Below are 18927 nucleotides of genomic sequence, written 5' to 3'. Positions count from 1 at the left end.
AGCGCGTCAGACGGAGCCGCGCCACAATAAAAGTCGCGCTTCACAATAAAAGTCAACACTCACACAACGCTATATATTTATTTATTCATTCATTTTTTTCGGCTTAGTCCCTTTATTAATCTGGTATCGCCACAGTGGAATGAACCGCCAACTTATCCAGCACATGTTTTACACAGCGGATACCCTTTCAACTGCAACCCATCACTGGGAAACACCCATACACACTCATTCACTTACACACACACACACTCATACACTACGGCCAGTGTAGTTGATCAGTTCCCCTATAGCGCATGTGTTTGGACTGTGGGGGAAACCGGAGCACCCGGAGGAAACCCACGCCAACACGGGGAGAACATGCAAACTCCACACAGAAACACCAACTGACCCAGCCGAGACTCAAACCAGAGACTTTCTTGCAGAGAGGCTATCATCTTAATCAATTCATCTTAATTATTTTTAACTCTATCACAGCTAGACCTTAAAATATTAAGTTTATTTACAATGTTTAGCCCAAGTTGTTTTTCATCATATGAACAATTAAAGTAATTAAAAGTTAAGAACTGAAAACTAAAACTCTGGAAATTAAATACTTTGTTAATTATCAAAGTCTGAGTGCTTTTTTATTAGACCTTCTGCTGAGGTCAGTTTGACGCTTCAGCCACAATATTCCTAACCACGCCCCTGTGTTAATTACATATGCAAAAGGAAAGCCCCACCCCCTACTCAATATTCAGTTTCAGTGGAAAATCAACATACTGAAATAAAGTCTACGTTTCATGCCGAAGAATCAAAATTAGTATCATCGCTTAATATGTCGTATTTTAATAAGTAGATGTCGAAAGTGTTTCATTTTGACCCAGACTATGCTGAACGATGATGAACAATTCACGCATACTCAGAACAAAATGCTGCGTTATTTTAACCCAAATTGGGTAAAATATGGACTAACCCAAACATTGGGTTTAATTTGGTCCTATTCGTTTAATTTAAAAAAACTAACCCAGCAGTTGTGTTATTCCCTACTATTGGTTTGAAATAACCCAGCACTTTTGAGTGTATTTAGAAATTTTATTTTCACTATTTAAAGCATTAAAGTAGACACTTTTATTGCATTTAAAACAGTATATACACGTCACACACTTAACTGATGTAGACATCAATATTGTACTTCAGGGCCCGGATTTTCAAAAGTAATCCATTAGGATTTTGGATAAGGGATTGGATCAAATCTTGAAAATGGGTTTTTCAAAAAAAAAAATGGATTACCTAATCAGATTAGATCACGTAATACAATCATGGTTTTGATCCGGATCAAATCTTTAGTTTGGGTTTTTCAGACCTTTTTTGTAGGATTTGGATCACTTTGATCCAAAAAACCTGGATTAAACTGATCCCATCAGAAGGGTGGATTCAGCGTGGATTTCATGCCTAAAATGTAATGAAAACTTTAAAAATGTATTAAATAATACTATTTTTGGATCATGCAGTATCTTACGAGATATTTATTCATAAGGTTTTAAATTTATTTGTTCATCCGTCAGGCTGTAGTGATTATTGGCTTTAACGTATTCAGCCTTTCAGTATAGGCCTACAGAAAAGTAGAAAGAGTTTGGCCTCATAAAATAATCCCCCAAACAGCTGTCAAAACTGACCAAAAACAATCCATTTTATTCTGTCACTAATTGATATATATATTCATCACAATGGAAAATATTTTACTTTTTAGAATATTTATTAGTGATGCATGCAATGATTACAAAATAACCAAAAATAGAAAGAAAAATGCAAAGAATGGCAATGACTTTAGATTTCTCTTTCAACAATTGCAAAAAGAGACTGAAAGGGCAGAAGCACAGCTTCATCTGGCAGAGAAACAACAGACTCTGACCAAATTGCAGCAAACCAAGGCCAGACTTGAGATCTGCCTCCTAAAGGCTACGCTCAGACAAGCTGCTCTCTCCACATCAGATGAGGAAGTCTGAGATTATTGTGGAGTTTTTGACATTAAGTCTTTTTTTATTTACATCTAAGTTTTAAACTTATTATAAATATCCTCAATGTACAGTGTTGTAGGTCTCAGATGAGCGGACTGCTGGAAGAGGATGGGGTGGGCTTTTTCTTGTTTTTATTATTATTATTTTATTATTCATTAAATTTTCTTAGTTTTCATTTCAAATAAAAATAAAGTTATATTGACCCCACATTGGCTATTATATTTGTTGCTCTTTACACAGGCCTGTCTATCTACATTGTGATTGAGCACTGGTAATCCAGATTTAGTGATCCTGAAAAGTTCCTATCCGGATCAGATTGATCCAATCCGATGTTGCTTTGAAAAACTGGCTCAAAAAGTAAGCTTGATTACCTGATCACAGATCGCAAAAACAGGATTACTAAATCCGGATCAATTTGAATTTCAATTTAAAACCTTTTGAAAAACCGGGCCCTGGTCTTTCACACATACACTATCTGACTTAAGTCTTGTGGCCTGAGATTTAAGAACTAGAAGCATTCTTGCAGGATCCCAGAGTTCATCAAGAGTCTCTGTGTTCATCTTTAACAGCTTATCCTTCATCAGCTCAATAATGTTGATGTCTAGTGACTGGACTGGACAATCCTGGAGCAGCTTGACCTTCATGAGCTTTGATGTGGAGGCTGAAGTATGAGCAGGAGCGCTATCCTGCTGGAGAATTGTCCCTCTCCTGTGGTTTGTAATGTAATGGGCAGCACACATGTCTTAATTTCTCAGGCTGTTGATGTTGCAGATCTCTCGCACGCCCCCATACTGAATGACCCCCAAACCATGTTTTTTTTCCTTTACCAAACTTGACTGATTTCTGTGTGAATCTTGGCTCCATGCTGGTTCCAGTAGGTCTTCTGCAGTATTGGTGATGATTGATGCAGATCAGCAGATGATCCAGCAGAGAAATCCACCTTCTGCATCTTTTACACATCATCAACTAGAAGAGCAGTTACTATCTGTACTTACAACTGGAGGATCCAGCACAAGCCTTCTGTCAGGTAGTGTATATAATTTATAATTATTTATTAATAAATAAATGTATTATTATCAGTTCCATATATGCATAAAAATAAGACTGAGGACTCATCAAAGACACAGATTAGTTTATTAATATGTGCTTTATTACATCATCCACACCAATAAAACTACTCACTCTTGGCTATTATATATATAGAGATATATATATCAGAAATACATGTGAAACTGTTGAGCACATTAGGCTAGCCTTAAATAACAAATAAATAAACATCAGTGTAAAAAAAAAGAGGCAAGCTGCTTTATAAACATTCACCATGGTCCTCTGGAAATCCCTCGACAATCAACTAAATAAAGTGTTTTTCACATCAATCCAGGCTTGACCAGCAAGGCGACACACACGTATAAAAGACTCCCGGAACAGCAGGTATAAACGTGATCGTCGTGGACATCTGCAGTGGGTGCTGTGGATCATGAAGTTGGCCCCTTTATTTCAGAAGTCTGTCCTGATCGACACGTGTGCTTCAGTCTGCTCGTGGAAACGATTTCTCCACTAAAGCATGCCTCGGCCGATTTACATTCACATACACCGGCTGCACGATCAGAGACGAGCCACAATGCATACAGCGACAGAGCGGTGAAGGGGTCATGAGCTGCTCCACTGATTACAGTCACCTCTTGAGGCTCAGGCTGGTTTTTACATGCATTTTTAATTTCTCTTTGCTATTTGGGCTTATTGGAACTTAATTAGAATAAAACTCGAGCATCATCTTTTGATATGATGTACTTTTAGAGAAAAATGATGTTCATATATGTGGGCTCGTGGTGCCACTGTACAGAAAACCCTTTTTCCTGACTGTTTTGTAATGCATATATAACATATACAATTAACATGTTTTGACTATCAGAGAGTAAAAACAACATTGTTTTCCCATTTTGGACAGTTAAAAATAGGGTTTGGGATTTTTCATATGCTGCAGGATGACACTGTATGTCTGAAACCAAATATTAAACTTTCAAAGTATTTTAAATAAACTCTTAAGAGCTAAAGCGTGCTGTCCACATATGTCACAGGTGTCAAACTCAGTTCCTGGAGGGCCGCAGCTCTGCACAGTTTAGTTCCAACCCTAATTAAACACACCTGATCAAACTAATTGAGTCCTCCAGGCTTGTTTGAAACCTACAGGTAAGTGTGTTGGAGCAGGGTTGGAACTAAACTGTGCAGGGCTTCAGCCCTCCAGGAATTGAGTTTGACACCCCTGACATATGTAAACACTCAAGCCCTAGGGGTGTCCAAACTCAGTCCTGGAGGGCCGGTGTCCTGAAGAGTTGACCTCCAACCCTAATCAAACACAGCTGAAGCAGCTAATCAAGCTCTTCAGATAATAGAAGCTTCCTGGCAGGTGTGTTGAAGCAAGTTGGAAGTAAACTCAGCCGGACAGCGGCCCTCCAGGACTGAGTTTAGACACCCCTGGACTAGGAGGTTAAAAATAAGCATCATTTAGAAATGAATGTCTATGACGGGAGCGCAGACAGATGCTCAGTTCATGACCCCTTTAAAAGCATAGATGTACTGCAGTGGAATGGATGGATGACTGTAATAAAACAGCATAGACTCAACTTCAAACTGTAAGGAAACTCACTGCGCAGCTTTTATTGAGTTGACTCAATTTAACCCTTGCGCACTGTTCAGATTGACTCCTCTTTGGTGAAGTTGGTGCTGCTTTTGCCCCATTGACTTTCATTATAATCACATTTATTGATTGCAAAGCCATGACAGCAGATATGACAGCGAATAATCATTCACACCAAACCTGGTGGTCTGTCAGCCGTTACACATTTGGAGCACTGTGTTTAAGAGTTAAAAAATAGATGTGCCAAAAATGTGTCTGAACACGAAAAAGACAGAGGTTATGTTGACTGGTTCTTCCAACCAAGTAAAACTAAACCCAGGGTTCAGCGCTAAGGATCTGTTCCTCTGGTCTGATTGGGCAAATGATTCAGATTTTTACTTGCCCTGGCCAAATTTTCACTGGCCCCACCAAAAAAAAAAAGGAGAAGTTAATAGCTATTTTTAGCCATATATTTTAAATAACGAGTCAAAAATAAAGTCTGTGAATCTAGACTTTAAATTTAGACTTTAGAATTTAAATATTTTTAAAAAATGTTAATGAATGTTTAATGACTATAATGCAGTTTGAAATTATTGAACGAAAGGTGTCCGACTTGCCATACTGACGGCAAACTGTTCAAACATCACTTCATTTTTTCATCGTGTTATCCCAGCCTGATCTCACGAGAAAACATAAGTATTTTACGTTTTGTCAGTTTAGTGGCTTATTCGAACTAATTCCTATGAGTTCAGTCATACGAAAATGTACGATTTTAAAAAGGGGGAGTGGCAAAAAACCCCACCCCTAACCCCAACCGTCATTGGGTGATGAGCAAATCATACTAAATTGTACAAATTAAGGCCTGGGACGCTATTTTGCTCGTGTTTTCTGTCGTCGTTTAACATCTCGTGACTAAATAAAAGACACCAATGTGATCGTGCACACCAACGCGCAAAACGGCAGGCGTAAAATCGCCATTTTTAAAGAAACGCCTCATGCTCGTTTTTTGTGTTTTGATGCACCGCGTCAAAACAGCACTTGGGGGCGCTCAAGCGCAAAACTGTCAATGCGAGCGCACATTGAAGAAAATGCCGAGAGGCGATATGAACGTGAAGCTGCTTATTGCTCTGTGAACAATCATCATGTCTTCATCGCTAGAGCTGGAGCTGCTGCTTTAACCATCTATGCTTGTTCGAGTCACCAGTAACTTTAACAACAAGCGTGTGAACTTCCTCTCTTCCTCATCTTCTGTGTTATAAGCGGATGTCGGAAGCTTAAAGTTGTGTAGCGCCATCTAACGTCAAGGGGTAATTTAATCAAAATAAGATTAGTCAGGAAAAATCATCACATTTGCTGAAACACAGAGAAAGCTGAAGGCTCAAAATCAGTGCAGACTGGATGAAAACAACCCAACAACACACATGGGTTACCTCCAGTCTTCACAGTACTTGGGTTAAAAAGTGAGTCAACTCAAACAAAAACAAAACCCATGCAGCAAGTTTCCTTCCACTTTTAAAATCGAGTCAGCTGTTTAACCGTGTACAGTGATTAACAAATAGTGAATATGTGCTTATAACACTTCTCCAGCACTGGACACAGGGAATGAGCGCTGACGGATGCTAAAGCTGAGCTGTATTCTCTGATGTGCTCTACAAGCTCCAGATTTGGTCCGATTATGTGTTGATGAATACACAGCAGCACAGGGCAGCAGCGCGTCTGCTTTAGTCAAGTCTTAAATGAGCAAACATGCGTGTGGAGAGTGTCAGATCTGCATGCGGCGTCTACATCTACCTGCAGGAGAGCTCAGGAACACTGGAGAGCATCACCATAATGAAGACCAGCGTCTGATCATCCTCCAATCACACCCAACACAGAGCATTTAAAGCCAAGAGCTCATGTTTATCCACCGTTCAGCTCTAAAGCCTGTCGGGGCGTCTGCTGAACACGAAAGAAGATGTTTGGAAATACTTTAGATCAGGAGTGGCCACGCTCGGTCCTGGAGGACTGGCTTTCAAGGTAGACCGCGGTATGGAAATGTCAAGGTTTTAAAACCGCCAAAATGTTCTGTAATACCGTTCCTAAGGTGTGTGTAAGATTTTTATTGACTTTTATTTTTCAGGACAGCAGTATATCCAGCAGAAAACAGATCCAAAGATGGCGTTTTAAATAGTGAATAAAGTGCTGTGTTTAAAGCAAAGACAGCAGAAGTCAGGGATTCATCTGGAGTATTCAGCTACAAAACAATTTAAATCTTTCACTAAATAAAATATATTGTGTTCAAAAGGGAAAAAGGTTTGTGCTTGTGTTACCCAGACATTTAATAAGAAGATCATTTAGAGCAGTAACCACAAAACCGTGATACTGTGAAACCATGATGTTTTTATCCAAGGTTATCATACCGTCAGAATCTTATACGGACCCATGCCTAGTTCAGCTCCAACTTTCCTCAACACACCTGCTTGGAAGATTTTGGGCTGCGTCCGAAACCGCATACTTCCATACTGTATAGTAAATAAACTCAGTATGCGAGCCGAGTAATATGTCCGAATTCATAGGCTGCGTCCGAAACCGCCTACTACTCAGTAGGTGCTGCATTTGAATGTAAGCGTACTACTCGGCCGTTAGTAAAGTGCGCTCTATACAGTATGAATGTGAAAAGTGTGAATGGAATTCGGAAGTACTACATCCGCCATTTAGACATGGTCACGTGACCTACCTGCGTCAGTTGCGTCGCTTCACTTCCATTCATGAATTCTCTCGCAGGGCATCATGGGATAGCGCAGCGTGCATGGGATGTGCACTCCAGAATCTCGCCGGAAGTAGTAAGTCATCGGGGTACTTCTCGCATACTGATTTTCCAATTCTATGAATTCAAACACACTACTTGACTCGCATACTGACTTTAGCGTACTGTATAGTATCGAAGTATGCTGTTTCAGACGCAGCCATAGAATTGTAAAATCAGTATGCGAGAAGTACCCCGATGACTTACTACTTCCGGCGAGATTCTGGAGTGCACATCCCATGCATGCTGCGCTATCCCATGATGCCCCGCGAGAGAATTCATGAATGGAAGTGAAGCGACGCAACTGACGCAGGTAGGTCACGTGACCATGACAAAATGGCGGATGTAGTACTTCCGAATTCCATTCACACTTTTCACATTCATACTGTATAGAGCGGACTTTACTAACGGCCGAGTAGAACGCTTACATTAAAATGCAGCACCTACTGAGTAGTAGGCGGTTTCGGACGCAGCCCTAGTATACCTAGAGAGCTTGATTAGCAGCTTCATGTGTGTTTAATTGGGGTTGGACCTCAAATATGCAGCACATCAGCTCTCCAGGATTGAGTGTAGACACCCCTGCGTTAGAATAATGGTGCATTAGTTCATGTGTTTACTAACATTACTATTTCTCCTATCCATCCGCAGAGTTAATGCTGTCAGATGCAAGCTGTTCACAGCTGCCTTCAGACGCTAGTGGCTCTTTCCCTGTAGTATTTCGGTCTGTCTCTGGGTCAAATGCAGCTGGTGAAAGTTTAAACAGAAGTGAAACCACATGACTCCTTCATGTGTTCACAAACACAAGCACCACCATTTACAGCTCATTTCTGCTTAATGACGTCAGAATTTACCAGTGAACGGTGCTTTCCTGAAAAACTCCCGAACGCCCTTACCTGTGTCAATCTGTCAACATCTTATTTCATGTCCAACAGAAACTCTTGAAGGAGAGGAACTATTAGAGGAACAGCTCACCCAAAGATAAACATCCGCTCATCGTTTATTCTTCCTTCATTTATTGTGAAGCTTTCAGAGTTTCTTTGTACTGTTGAACACTAAAGAGGAGGATTCTGTGGATGCGAAGCACACCTGATTACTACACTACAGTCAGTTTACTCCCTGCTATCTTCAAAACATCTTCCCTTGTGCTCAACACACTCACAATAAAGCAGCAGGGAGACAGGCCTTCCAGCAGAGTTCAGCTCCAGCCCTGATCCAACACACCTGAAGCAATGTGAAGAGCGGGACAGCACCTAAAGACTCCAGGTAGGCGTGTTGGAGCTGAACTCTGCAGGAAGGCGGATCTCCAGGAGCAGGGTTGGAGGAGAGCAGGAGGATTATTCTGCTTGAGTGGTGACGGTGTGCTGTGATCGGATGTAAAGGCACTGGTGCTCTGCCCCTGAGCGCTGTCACTCCCACCAGGTGTCCAGTCTGCGGATGCGCACCCGCTGCTTGTAGTGGTACTCCTTCAGGTGCTCCTTGAGCGCGGCGGGCAGAGGCAGTGTCCCGATCCCGTCGTACGAGCTGCGGCTGCTGATGACGGCGCGGCAGATGCGCTGCAGGCTGAACGGCTGTGTGCGGTGGATCGGGTTGGACAGCAGCGGCTCGAAGAACATGCAGGAGTTCGGGTCCTTGTAGTGCTCCAGCAGGCCGGTGACGGTGGGCGCGTGGAACACGCTCGGGTCGTGCACGTCGAAGCTGAAGTTATGGTTCCACTGCTCGATGCGCGCGTGTAGAGACCGGCCGTACCTGCGGAAGCTCACCGAGAACAGGTAATCCTCCTGGGCAGAGTCGCGCAGCAGGAACGTGCCCTCAGGTTTCCCCTCCAGAAGAGTCTCGGCCTCGTAGCGGTCCATCACGCCCCAGTAGCACGACAGATTCGTGATCTCAAGCAAATCAGGAACGAGGCAGTGGATGTAGTCGATCTGTGTGTGAACGCGGTGCTGGTAATCCTGTGTTTTGGGACTCTCTGATCGGATGACGGACGGAGCCGCAGTGCAGATCTCCACGTCTGGAACGGCGGACGCAGAAACGGGGGCAGACGCCGCCACTTCGTCCAGCGTGTCCAGACAGGTCTGCAGGAGCAGCTGGTGTAGCGTAGCGCGCTCGTCTCCCGCTAGCTCATTCATACCGTGCGCTAGTTTGGGTCCCAGTTTGTACAGAGGGTTTATTTGTGCGGTGACCTCGAAGGTGTGTATCTGAGCGTTCGGCGGCGGCTCCACGCCCTGCTCAATGCTAATCCTGCGCCGCTCGCGTAGCCGGTCCTCCTCATCCTCCAGAGGTGCGCTCACACACTCTAGCACCGGTGCACTCACACACTCCACAGGTGCGCCCACACACTCCAGCGGTGCGCTTACACATTCCAGAGGTGCACTCACACACTCCAGCGGTGCGCTCACACACTCCAGTACCGGGGTGTTCGCACACTCCAGCGGCGCCGTGTGCTGCTTTATCAAGTACCACTTCTGAGCCAGGTCGGAGCCGGCGGGGAAGGGGCAGCGGTCCAGCATGAGCTCGCTGAGGTGGATCTTCCTGCGGGACGGGGCCGGCGCAGGGCTCAGGCTGTGAGTTTTGATGGGGAAGCACTGTCCCACTGCGTCCTGGATCTTCTGTCGGAGTGTGCGGCTGGTGCCGGAGTCTGGCACAAGCGGGGGTCTGCTGGAGGCTGTCTGGGACAGCGCCGCCCCCTCGCCGGACAGCAGATCACCACTCAGCAGATCTCCGTACTCAAACCCGTCACTCAGCGGGCGCAGATCCTGTGACGGGTGGCTCTTCTTCTTCCCTCGTCCAGGTTTTCTCCGTCCTCCGTCTCGCCTCTCCTCAGAGCGACTCTGCCGCACTTTGGGCCGTGCGCCGCGCTCCCGCTCCTTTCCACGATCCCCTGTGTCCTCCGGCAGAGACATGATGAGGCTTCAGACCACACTCACTCAGTCCAGCCAATAATCATCATCCTGATTAAGACAAAAACAGCACAGAGTCTTCATTTAGTGTGCATCACTTAGGAAATAAACTTGTCTATCAGTCAAAGGTGCTCATAACGTAAATCTGGGTATACCTAGGCATAGTGGAATAATAGGAGATCAGAGTGTGGTACATACTGTGAGCCTTAGACACCCCTGTTTCCTCATTCTCATGTAATGTACACAAGTGTAAAACCCCAGTAGACAACAGGCCAATCAGAACACAAAGCAGACTGTGGCGGTGCTCATAGGCCATGCTTTCAGGATTTGCATCTACATTATGTCATGTCCTATGTCATCTTGTTAAACTCGGGGATCATTATTATGCACGTCCCACCTTGCAATGTACATAAGACTTTTATTTTAAAAAGGTAGCCCCAGCAACTTGATTTTCAAGATTGTTTTCTGTGCATAGCTATGCAAAGACTTCGTGAGCCGTCTCTTTACATGTGCATCAGGTTGCAAAATGCTGGATATACGGATTAAACAGTTACTTATCTCCACCCTGAAGACGTATAATGTGTGTTTAACTGTATCTTTTATTAACTTTTCATGCGTATTGTGAAGTTTGCTGCACATGTTTGTAATGAATAAACAAACACACAGACTGCTGAATATACGTGTGCGGTTAGTATAAGTGCAGGTTTAATAATGGTGTTGAACCGCTCAGCTCTTACTGTCATTTTTTCTGAAGTAAAGGAACAGAAATACTTGTTATTAAACGTCATCTGATATATGATATTAATCCCTGGCTCTGTTTTTTTGGACATCTTAGCTTAAATATCCAACATGACACATCTCTGTCAGTCTCTTCTTTCAGGGTTAATTATAAGTAAGCTTAACATAAAGAGAGCAATTCACTGTTTTATCCTAAAATGTTGATTGTTAAATGTACAGTTTACTCTGACATATTATTATTTTTATTGATATATATATATGAATACATTGATATATTGAATAATATGATATATTATTTATATTTTTAGTTAATTATTATATGTATATATCTCTTTTTATTACTATTACTACTATTTACTGTGGTTTTTTTTATTATGCATGTATGTTCTTTTATTTTTAATGTAAACTTTATAAAGGCTTTGGCGATACATTCGTAACATTTGTCATCCCAATAGAGCAATTATTAAATTAATTTTAAAGAGAGCAAGCTCTAAGAGCTCATTAATATTCATGACCATTCCAAATATGGTCAATAAGGAGCTTCTGACTGTAGGGGTATTCTACTGAGAAATAAATGAGCACATAAAAACATTTCTGGGGATTGTTCGAACTTACTGAAGCCACATACCTACTGCGTGGATATCAGGGAACAATTTAACTTATTAAACCAATGCATGCTTTAAAGGGACAGTTCACTCAAATATTAAAATGTACTCACTATTAACTCTCCCTCGAGTGTTTACAAACTTTTAAGAAGATTCTTTGTACTGTTGAACACAAATGAACATCTGTATTCACTGACTTCCATAATAGGAACAACCAATACCAGAGCAGTCAATGGTTACCAGTTTACAACATTCACAAAATTGTGTGTGAACTGACCCTTTAAATAAAATATAAATATTAAGATGAAGATCATTTTGACTAAAGACTATACAAAACCTTGGCGAACATATCAAATAATCTCCAAAATATTACTAAAACTAAGCAATAAAACCACAACAAGAGATTGTATATATTGAATAATAAATAAAACTATAGTCTAAATAAGTCTATATTAACATTGTGGTCAATAAATACACACAAACAATTAATCAATCGTCACATAATCATTTCTAAATACACTTCCAGAGACTCGTGTGAAGGTTTTCGGTTATTAATCACACATAAACTGCAATAACCCGGTGAAAACAAGTGAACATGTCACTGTAAATCTCCTGTAACACAATATGTGCATTGCTCGCTGTCTGTAATGAGCTCTGTGTTTATGATAATGATGTGATGACAGGGAAACAATGCTCACTGTAACTATGATCAACATAATAATGATTATATTAGTCACAAACACGAACCTGCACCGCCGGAAACGCGCCAGCTCGCTCCCGATGACGTCGCGTCACTTCAGAGCCGTGATTATGACTTTAATAAAAAATCTGTTCAATAATAACTGAACTTTAATCGAAAAAGTCGCTTTAACTCGAGCTAACTCACACCACCCTGGCTTACAGTAGCGATGACTTCACCTCCGGCAGAGCCAGTTCCGGCTGTTATTGTTAATTTTTGCTTTGTCAAGATAATACAATTATTTATTGTTAAACTTTTAAAGTCGTGTTGAATAATACAATATATCTGTCTCCACATGTATACTGGGTTTTTGCTGTATATTATGGGTTCTGTTATTATTTAATCCTTTCACAAGCGAGTCCCTCATGAGGACTTTTATCTGGAGATTCAAGTGCGCATGCCCGGAAGTGGGTCTTCAGCGTGATCAGATTAAATGTAAACTGCGTTTCTTCAGCATTAAATGTGCTTATTAAGTTAATCGATCGATCTGATCGATCTTCACAGCATTGTTTGACTCCAAGACTCGATTGGTACCGATTCAGATGATTCACTAACTGATTCAGGATTCACTCGACGCGCGGACAGGTCAGTGTGTAAACAAACAAACTGATCGATCGATTACTGTGTTATTGATGAGGATGATGGTGATATTTCCCTCAGACTATGACAGAAAATGGAAAGGAAAGGCTCGCATTGTTATTCAAAGGGCTTAAATGAGATATTTGGGTATTGAAGTGCAATAGATTTAGATTTTCGTGCAATATCGTTAAAGACTCTGTTAGTTTAGTGATTGTTTGTGAAGTGAAAGTTGCATTTAAAGAAGAAAAGTTGTAAAAACTTAAAAGTAATGTAATAAAGCAATGTGGTTTTGTTCTACTATTATAAATTTGTATATTTATAAACTGTATTCCATTAAAAAGTGCAGTACTAAACCTTACCAACAGGGGACGTCTAGGCCGCATTGGGGACCATTTCAGGCAGGGGTGTCAAAACTCAGTCCTGGAGGGCCGGTGTCCTGGAGAGTTTAGCTCCAATCCTAATCAAGCTCTTACCAGATACTAGAAGCTTCCTGGCTGGTGTGTTGAAGCATGTTGAAGCTAAACTCAGCAGGACACCGGCCCTCCAGGACTGAGATTGGACTCAGTCAGTCAGTCTTTATTCATTTCCCGAAGGCAATTTGGTTGCAGCATACAAGCATGTCACACATAATACACAAAGCACATTATACAATACAAATTCTACCCTAAATTGAAAAACTTTACCGCTGGGGGAATGAATGAAGTTTAAACCGATTTGTTTTACTAATAGGATTTCTGTATGGAATACCAGAAGGGTGAAGGCAAAACTGGTGGTGGATAGGATGGGAATCATCTGACACAATACTCAACGCTTGTCTATGGTATAACAGGTCTCCTGTAAGCAGATGTGTTGTAATGTGTAATAATGCGGTGTTCTTGTCAGGATGGTGTGTGAGCTGCTGCTGTCCTCGGTGTGGTTTCTCTTCGTCATCTTCTGGCTGGAGACCATCAGCGTGTGGCTCTTTCTGTGTCTGTACTATCAGGACCGGGTCTTCTATCACTGGGGCTCAGGGTGAGGCCTTCAACATCCCATAATTAAACACCGATCAACACATTTACTGCTGCACCGAGCCAAATTACACCAACATGCTGACATGTGAAGCAGCACAAAACAAACCACGCCTAGAAACTAACTAGACCATGCCCCTTTTACATATTCGTATATATTTCTTAAAGGGGCGGTTCATTCAAAAACAACGTTCACTCACTCTCTGCTCTCCCTCAAGTGAGGTCCTCCATGAGTTCCCTTTATCTGTTGAACACAAAAGAAGATATTTTGAAGAATGTTAGAAATCTGTCACCATTGACTTCCATAGTAGGAAAAACAAATACTGTGGTAGTCAACGCTTACAACATTTTTCAAAGTATTTAGTGTGAACTGCCCCTTTAAATAACTGTATTCATTCATCCATTTCCTTCAGCTCTATTTCAGCGGCTGCCACAGTGGAATTAACCGCCAACTATTCCAGCATATGTTTTACACAGTGGATGACTTTCCAGCAGCAGCCCAGTACTGGGAAACACCCACGCACTCATTCACACTCATAGACTACGGCCAATTTAGATGATCAATTCCCCTATAGCGCATATGTTTGGACTGTGAGGGAAACCCACGCCACAACAGGGAGAACATGCAAACTCCACACTGAAACACCAACTGACCCAGCTGGGCTCAAACCAGCAACTTTCTTGCTGTGAGGAGACAGGGCTGACCACTGAGCCACCGTGCCCCCCTTTATTCTGAAGCATTTACCTGGATAATTAGTTGTCTTATGGCAGAGTGACACTGAAAGTCTCCCGCTTGAGAATTCTGGTTGATAGTAGACAGGCTTATTTATATTGATTAGCATGTTTGTGTGTGTAATATCTGTGTTGTGTGTGCAGGGGGTTTGCAGATGATCCGGATCAGTTCCTCTACGTGCTGAGCAGGTCAGCCTCATTACTCTCCTTCCTCTAGTTAATCTTATCTTAACTCTAGTTGATGTCATTGTAATGTGCTGTAGTGTGAAGATGTGTTGTCATTACCGTGCAAATCTGAATTGCGAATCGAAAATACGACTAAAGGAAACCCGCCAATTTCTGCCGTGCATCATGAAGCGTTTAAACACGTGTGTGTGTGTGTGTGTGTGTGTGTGTGTGTGTGTGTGTGATAAAGCAGAACGTTTACATTATACGGTGAAGAAAAGGTTCATAAGATTTGACAGCTTGATTCGAATTCTTTATAATAGCTATTAATGTTAATAGGCTAAACTTTAATTTACCCTCTATAATGTATCCCTTATTTTCACATCCCAATGTTGACTGGTTTGGGTAAACCTTCGGCCCAATCGAAGGTCCTGACTGAGCACTCAGGAGAGGATTTTCCTCCAGGATACCCCTGTACTTGATGTTTTAGTTTTTCTTTATTAATAAATCTGCAACAGTTTCATCAGTTCTGTGTTTTTCGGTCAATATGGGGTGATTTGTGGACATTGATGAAGAAAACAATTAACGTTATTGATTTTAGCAAATGCCTGCAATAGAACAAAAAGTGAAAAGTGTAAATGTCTGAATACTTTCCATACCCACTGTACTGCTAGAGCCAGGGCCAGACAGAATCTGCAGACATTTTTGGCCATTTCTGCTGAGAATTTTGGGACTATCATCACTAAAACCTTAAAATATGAAGTAAAAAGTATTATTTTTAAAAATTTTCTTTAATGTTTAAAATGTAAATCCATTTAGATTCACTTTATTTGGTAAACAAAGCAAGTCTCTCATATAATATCTCTACTAAAAGACTGAAAATATGACTGTACACAAATCAGATGAACATTTTCACATTAGTCAATAATATTCCTGTAATTAATTAAAAAACTGAATAAATTTAGATTTACACACACTCAAGTAAATAAACAGAATTAATGATGGGCTAAAAATCTGCGGAATTCTGCGCGCACAGATTGCGTGTGGGCCTAGCTATAGCTAACTTTATTTTCGAGCATGGTCAGGCTATTTGCTTTCATCTGCATGGATGTGGCGCTAACGTTTTATTGTATTAATGAGGTACAGAATTTATTCTTCGTATAGTCATAATTTAATAATGTCATGTGCACAGATTTTTGGAATGCCCTTCTACGAATTTCAGACATATTCAGTCACAAAACAATCGTAAATTGAAAGTCTACATTTCACAAGACACTTTGAAAACATCAATATAGATGTCATTCGCAATGACCTTGTATAATTTTCAGATGAATTTAGTCACAAAACAATCGTAAATGGAAGTGCCGAGTTTTTTCGACACTTTGTAAATATCATCACTATTGATCTGCTGAACCTTCGCTGTGTTACAGGATTGATCTGTCAACACACATGCAAACGTGAGGAGGTGATGTCGTCAGTTGGGAGAGGTGTAGCCTGAGGATGAGGGCGGGGCTGCCGTGAGAGGCGGAGCTCCGCTAGTCTGCGATGAGGAGTTTCAGGAGGCCGATGGGAAGGGCGTGATGTTATCCTGTAGTCCTGAACTCAGACTGGTGACCTGTGTGAACGGTTTATCTGTCTAATCTGTTAAACTAGTTGGAGATTCGGCTGTTACTTTCACTCTATAAAACACTAACAGATCCTTGTCGAATTATTGCTTTTCTATTTTTGTACCGATGTGTGTTTTTGCATCATGATGTTGTGTAATAAAAGCCATTTTACAGACTTTTCATACAGGTTTCTTTTTTGTACATGTACATGAGCTCAGCATGACTTTATTTATTTATTTAACATTTCATTCATCATTTCATCTCGCACTGACCCTCAGTCAACAAACTCTGACCCACAATGCATACAGAAAAATAGATGCACATAACAATTGTTTCTTTTTATTCATGTTTATACACACTGTTGACAAATAAGACAATTATAATCATTTATAGCAAACTCTGCTGTTTTTAAACCACAATATAGTAAAGTACTGAAATTGTGGTGATCCTACAGTTGCTATAGTAACACAACTACAGTAATTGATCTGTTGTGGTGATCCTACAGTTGCTATAGTAACACAAGTACAGTAATTAACCTGTTGTGGTGATTCTACAGTTGCTATGGTAACACAACTACAGTAATTAACCTGTTGTGGTGATTCTACAGTTGCTATAGTAACACAACTACAGTAATTAACCTGTTGTGGTGATTCTACAGTTGCTATAGTAACACAACTACAGTAATTGATCTGTTGTGGTGATCCTACAGTTGCTATAGTAACACAACTACAGTAATTGATCTGTTGTGGTGATCCTACAGTTGCTATAGTAACACAAGTACAGTAATTAACCTGTTGTGGTGATTCTACAGTTGCTATGGTAACACAACTACAGTAATTAACCTGTTGTGGTGATTCTACAGTTGCTATAGTAACACAACTACAGTAATTAACCTGTTGTGGTGATTCTACAGTTGCTATAGTAACACAACTACAGTAATTGATCTGTTGTGGTGATCCTACAGTTGCTATAGTAACACAAGTACAGTAATTAACCTGTTGTGGTGATTCTACAGTTGCTATGGTAACACAACTACAGTAATTAACCTGTTGTGGTGATTCTACAGTTGCTATAGGAACACAACTACAGTAATTAACCTGTTGTGGTGATTCTACAGTTGCTATAGGAACACAACTACAGTAATTGATCTGTTGTGGTGATCCTACAGTTGCTATAGTAACACAACTACAGTAATTAACCTGTTGTGGTGATTCTGCAGTTGCTATAGTAACAACTGTAGTAACTAATCTGTTGTGATTCTACAGTTGCTATCGTGACAAAAACTACAGTAAATAATCTGTTGTGATTCTACAGTTGCTATGGCGACAACAACTACAGTAATTTGTTGTGGTGATTCTGCAGTTGCTATGGTAACGCAACTACTGTAATTGATCTGTTGTGATTCTGCAGTTGCTATGGTAACAACAACTACAGTGATTGATCTGTTGGGGTTAATTTTACAGTTGCTATGGTAACAACAACAACTACAGTAATTATCTGTTGTGGTGATTCTGCAGTTGCTATGGTAACAACAACAACTACAGTAATCTGTTGGGGTTGATTCTACAGTTGCTATGGTAACAACATCTACAGTAATTAATCTGTTTTGGTTATTCTACAGTTGCTATGGTAACAGAATTATAGTATTTGGTCTGTTGTGATTCCATGGTTGCTATGGTAACACGACAACTACGGTAATTAATCTGTTGTGGTGATTTTGTAGTTCCTATGGTAACAGCAACTATAGTAACTAATCTGTTTTGGTAATTCTACAGTTGCTATGGTAACATAATTATAGTATTGGTCTGTTGTGATTTCATGGTTGCTATGGTAATATGACAACTACAGTAATTGATCTGTTTTGGTGGTTCTACAGTTGCTATGGTAACAATTATAGTATTGGTCTGATGTGATTCTACGGTTGCTATGGTAACACGACAACTACAGTAATTAATCTGTTGTGGTGATTCTACAGTCGCTATGGTAACATAAGAGCTACAGCAACATGAGCAAATGAGCCATTACTGTGGTTTTCTAGAGCTATACAGTATATTATACTACAAAACACCACAGTTTGCTGTAGTAAAAACTAAAGTACGCTACAGTACCTATTACAGTTTATCCGTTCACCCTAGTTGATACTACAGCACGAAAGAGTTGTAACTAATATAATACACATAAATTATAACCATTTAGTTGAAAATCATGTAAATGTAACAAATGTTCAGCTCTGATTATACTGTAAAATTATGTTTTTATTTATGGTTCATATTCTATTCGAATAATAATTTTTTTAATAGGGAGTAAAGTATATAATACCACGATTTAATAACAAAACTTTGATAATGTTTAAAAGTTTACATATGGGTTTAGTTTTACGCGAACTCACTGAAATCACACGCCTCTATGATGTAATAAATCCTCAAAACAGTTTCTACTTCATGGAAACAGTTTTTGAA

At 40.7% G+C, this 18927-nt stretch overlaps 1 protein-coding gene and 1 long non-coding RNA gene across 6 annotated transcripts; one reads left to right on the top strand and one right to left on the bottom strand.

Annotated features, from left to right (window-relative positions):
- Window positions 1-3129: 3129 nt before the first annotated feature.
- Window positions 3130-12558, bottom strand: socs9 (suppressor of cytokine signaling 9). 5 transcript variants are annotated; one of them, XM_087282222.1, is made up of 5 exons: window positions 12387-12558; window positions 7977-10347; window positions 4471-7170; window positions 4259-4306; window positions 3130-4091 (listed from the first exon to the last, which is right to left on the bottom strand). In XM_087282222.1, the coding sequence occupies exon 2, from the start codon at window positions 10297-10299 to the stop codon at window positions 8806-8808; it is 1494 nt and encodes a 497-aa protein (XP_087138348.1). In that variant the 5' UTR covers window positions 10300-10347; window positions 12387-12558; the 3' UTR covers window positions 3130-4091; window positions 4259-4306; window positions 4471-7170; window positions 7977-8805.
- A 187-nt stretch (window positions 12559-12745) lies between these two features.
- Window positions 12746-16650, top strand: LOC100537681 (uncharacterized). The gene is given in 4 exon segments (NR_170083.1): window positions 12746-12963; window positions 13840-13968; window positions 14841-14885; window positions 16292-16650. It is a non-coding gene; the product is annotated as an uncharacterized LOC100537681 (long non-coding RNA).
- The last annotated feature ends 2277 nt before the right edge of the window (window positions 16651-18927 follow it).

This window comes from Danio rerio, chromosome 15 (genome assembly GCF_052040795.2).
Source record: "Danio rerio strain M-AB ecotype USA chromosome 15, GRCz13ab, whole genome shotgun sequence".
In the NCBI taxonomy this organism is placed as follows: Eukaryota; Metazoa; Chordata; class Actinopteri; order Cypriniformes; family Danionidae; genus Danio; species Danio rerio.
Note: the sequence above shows the minus strand (reverse complement) of the source record. Positions and strands in the feature narration are given on the sequence as shown.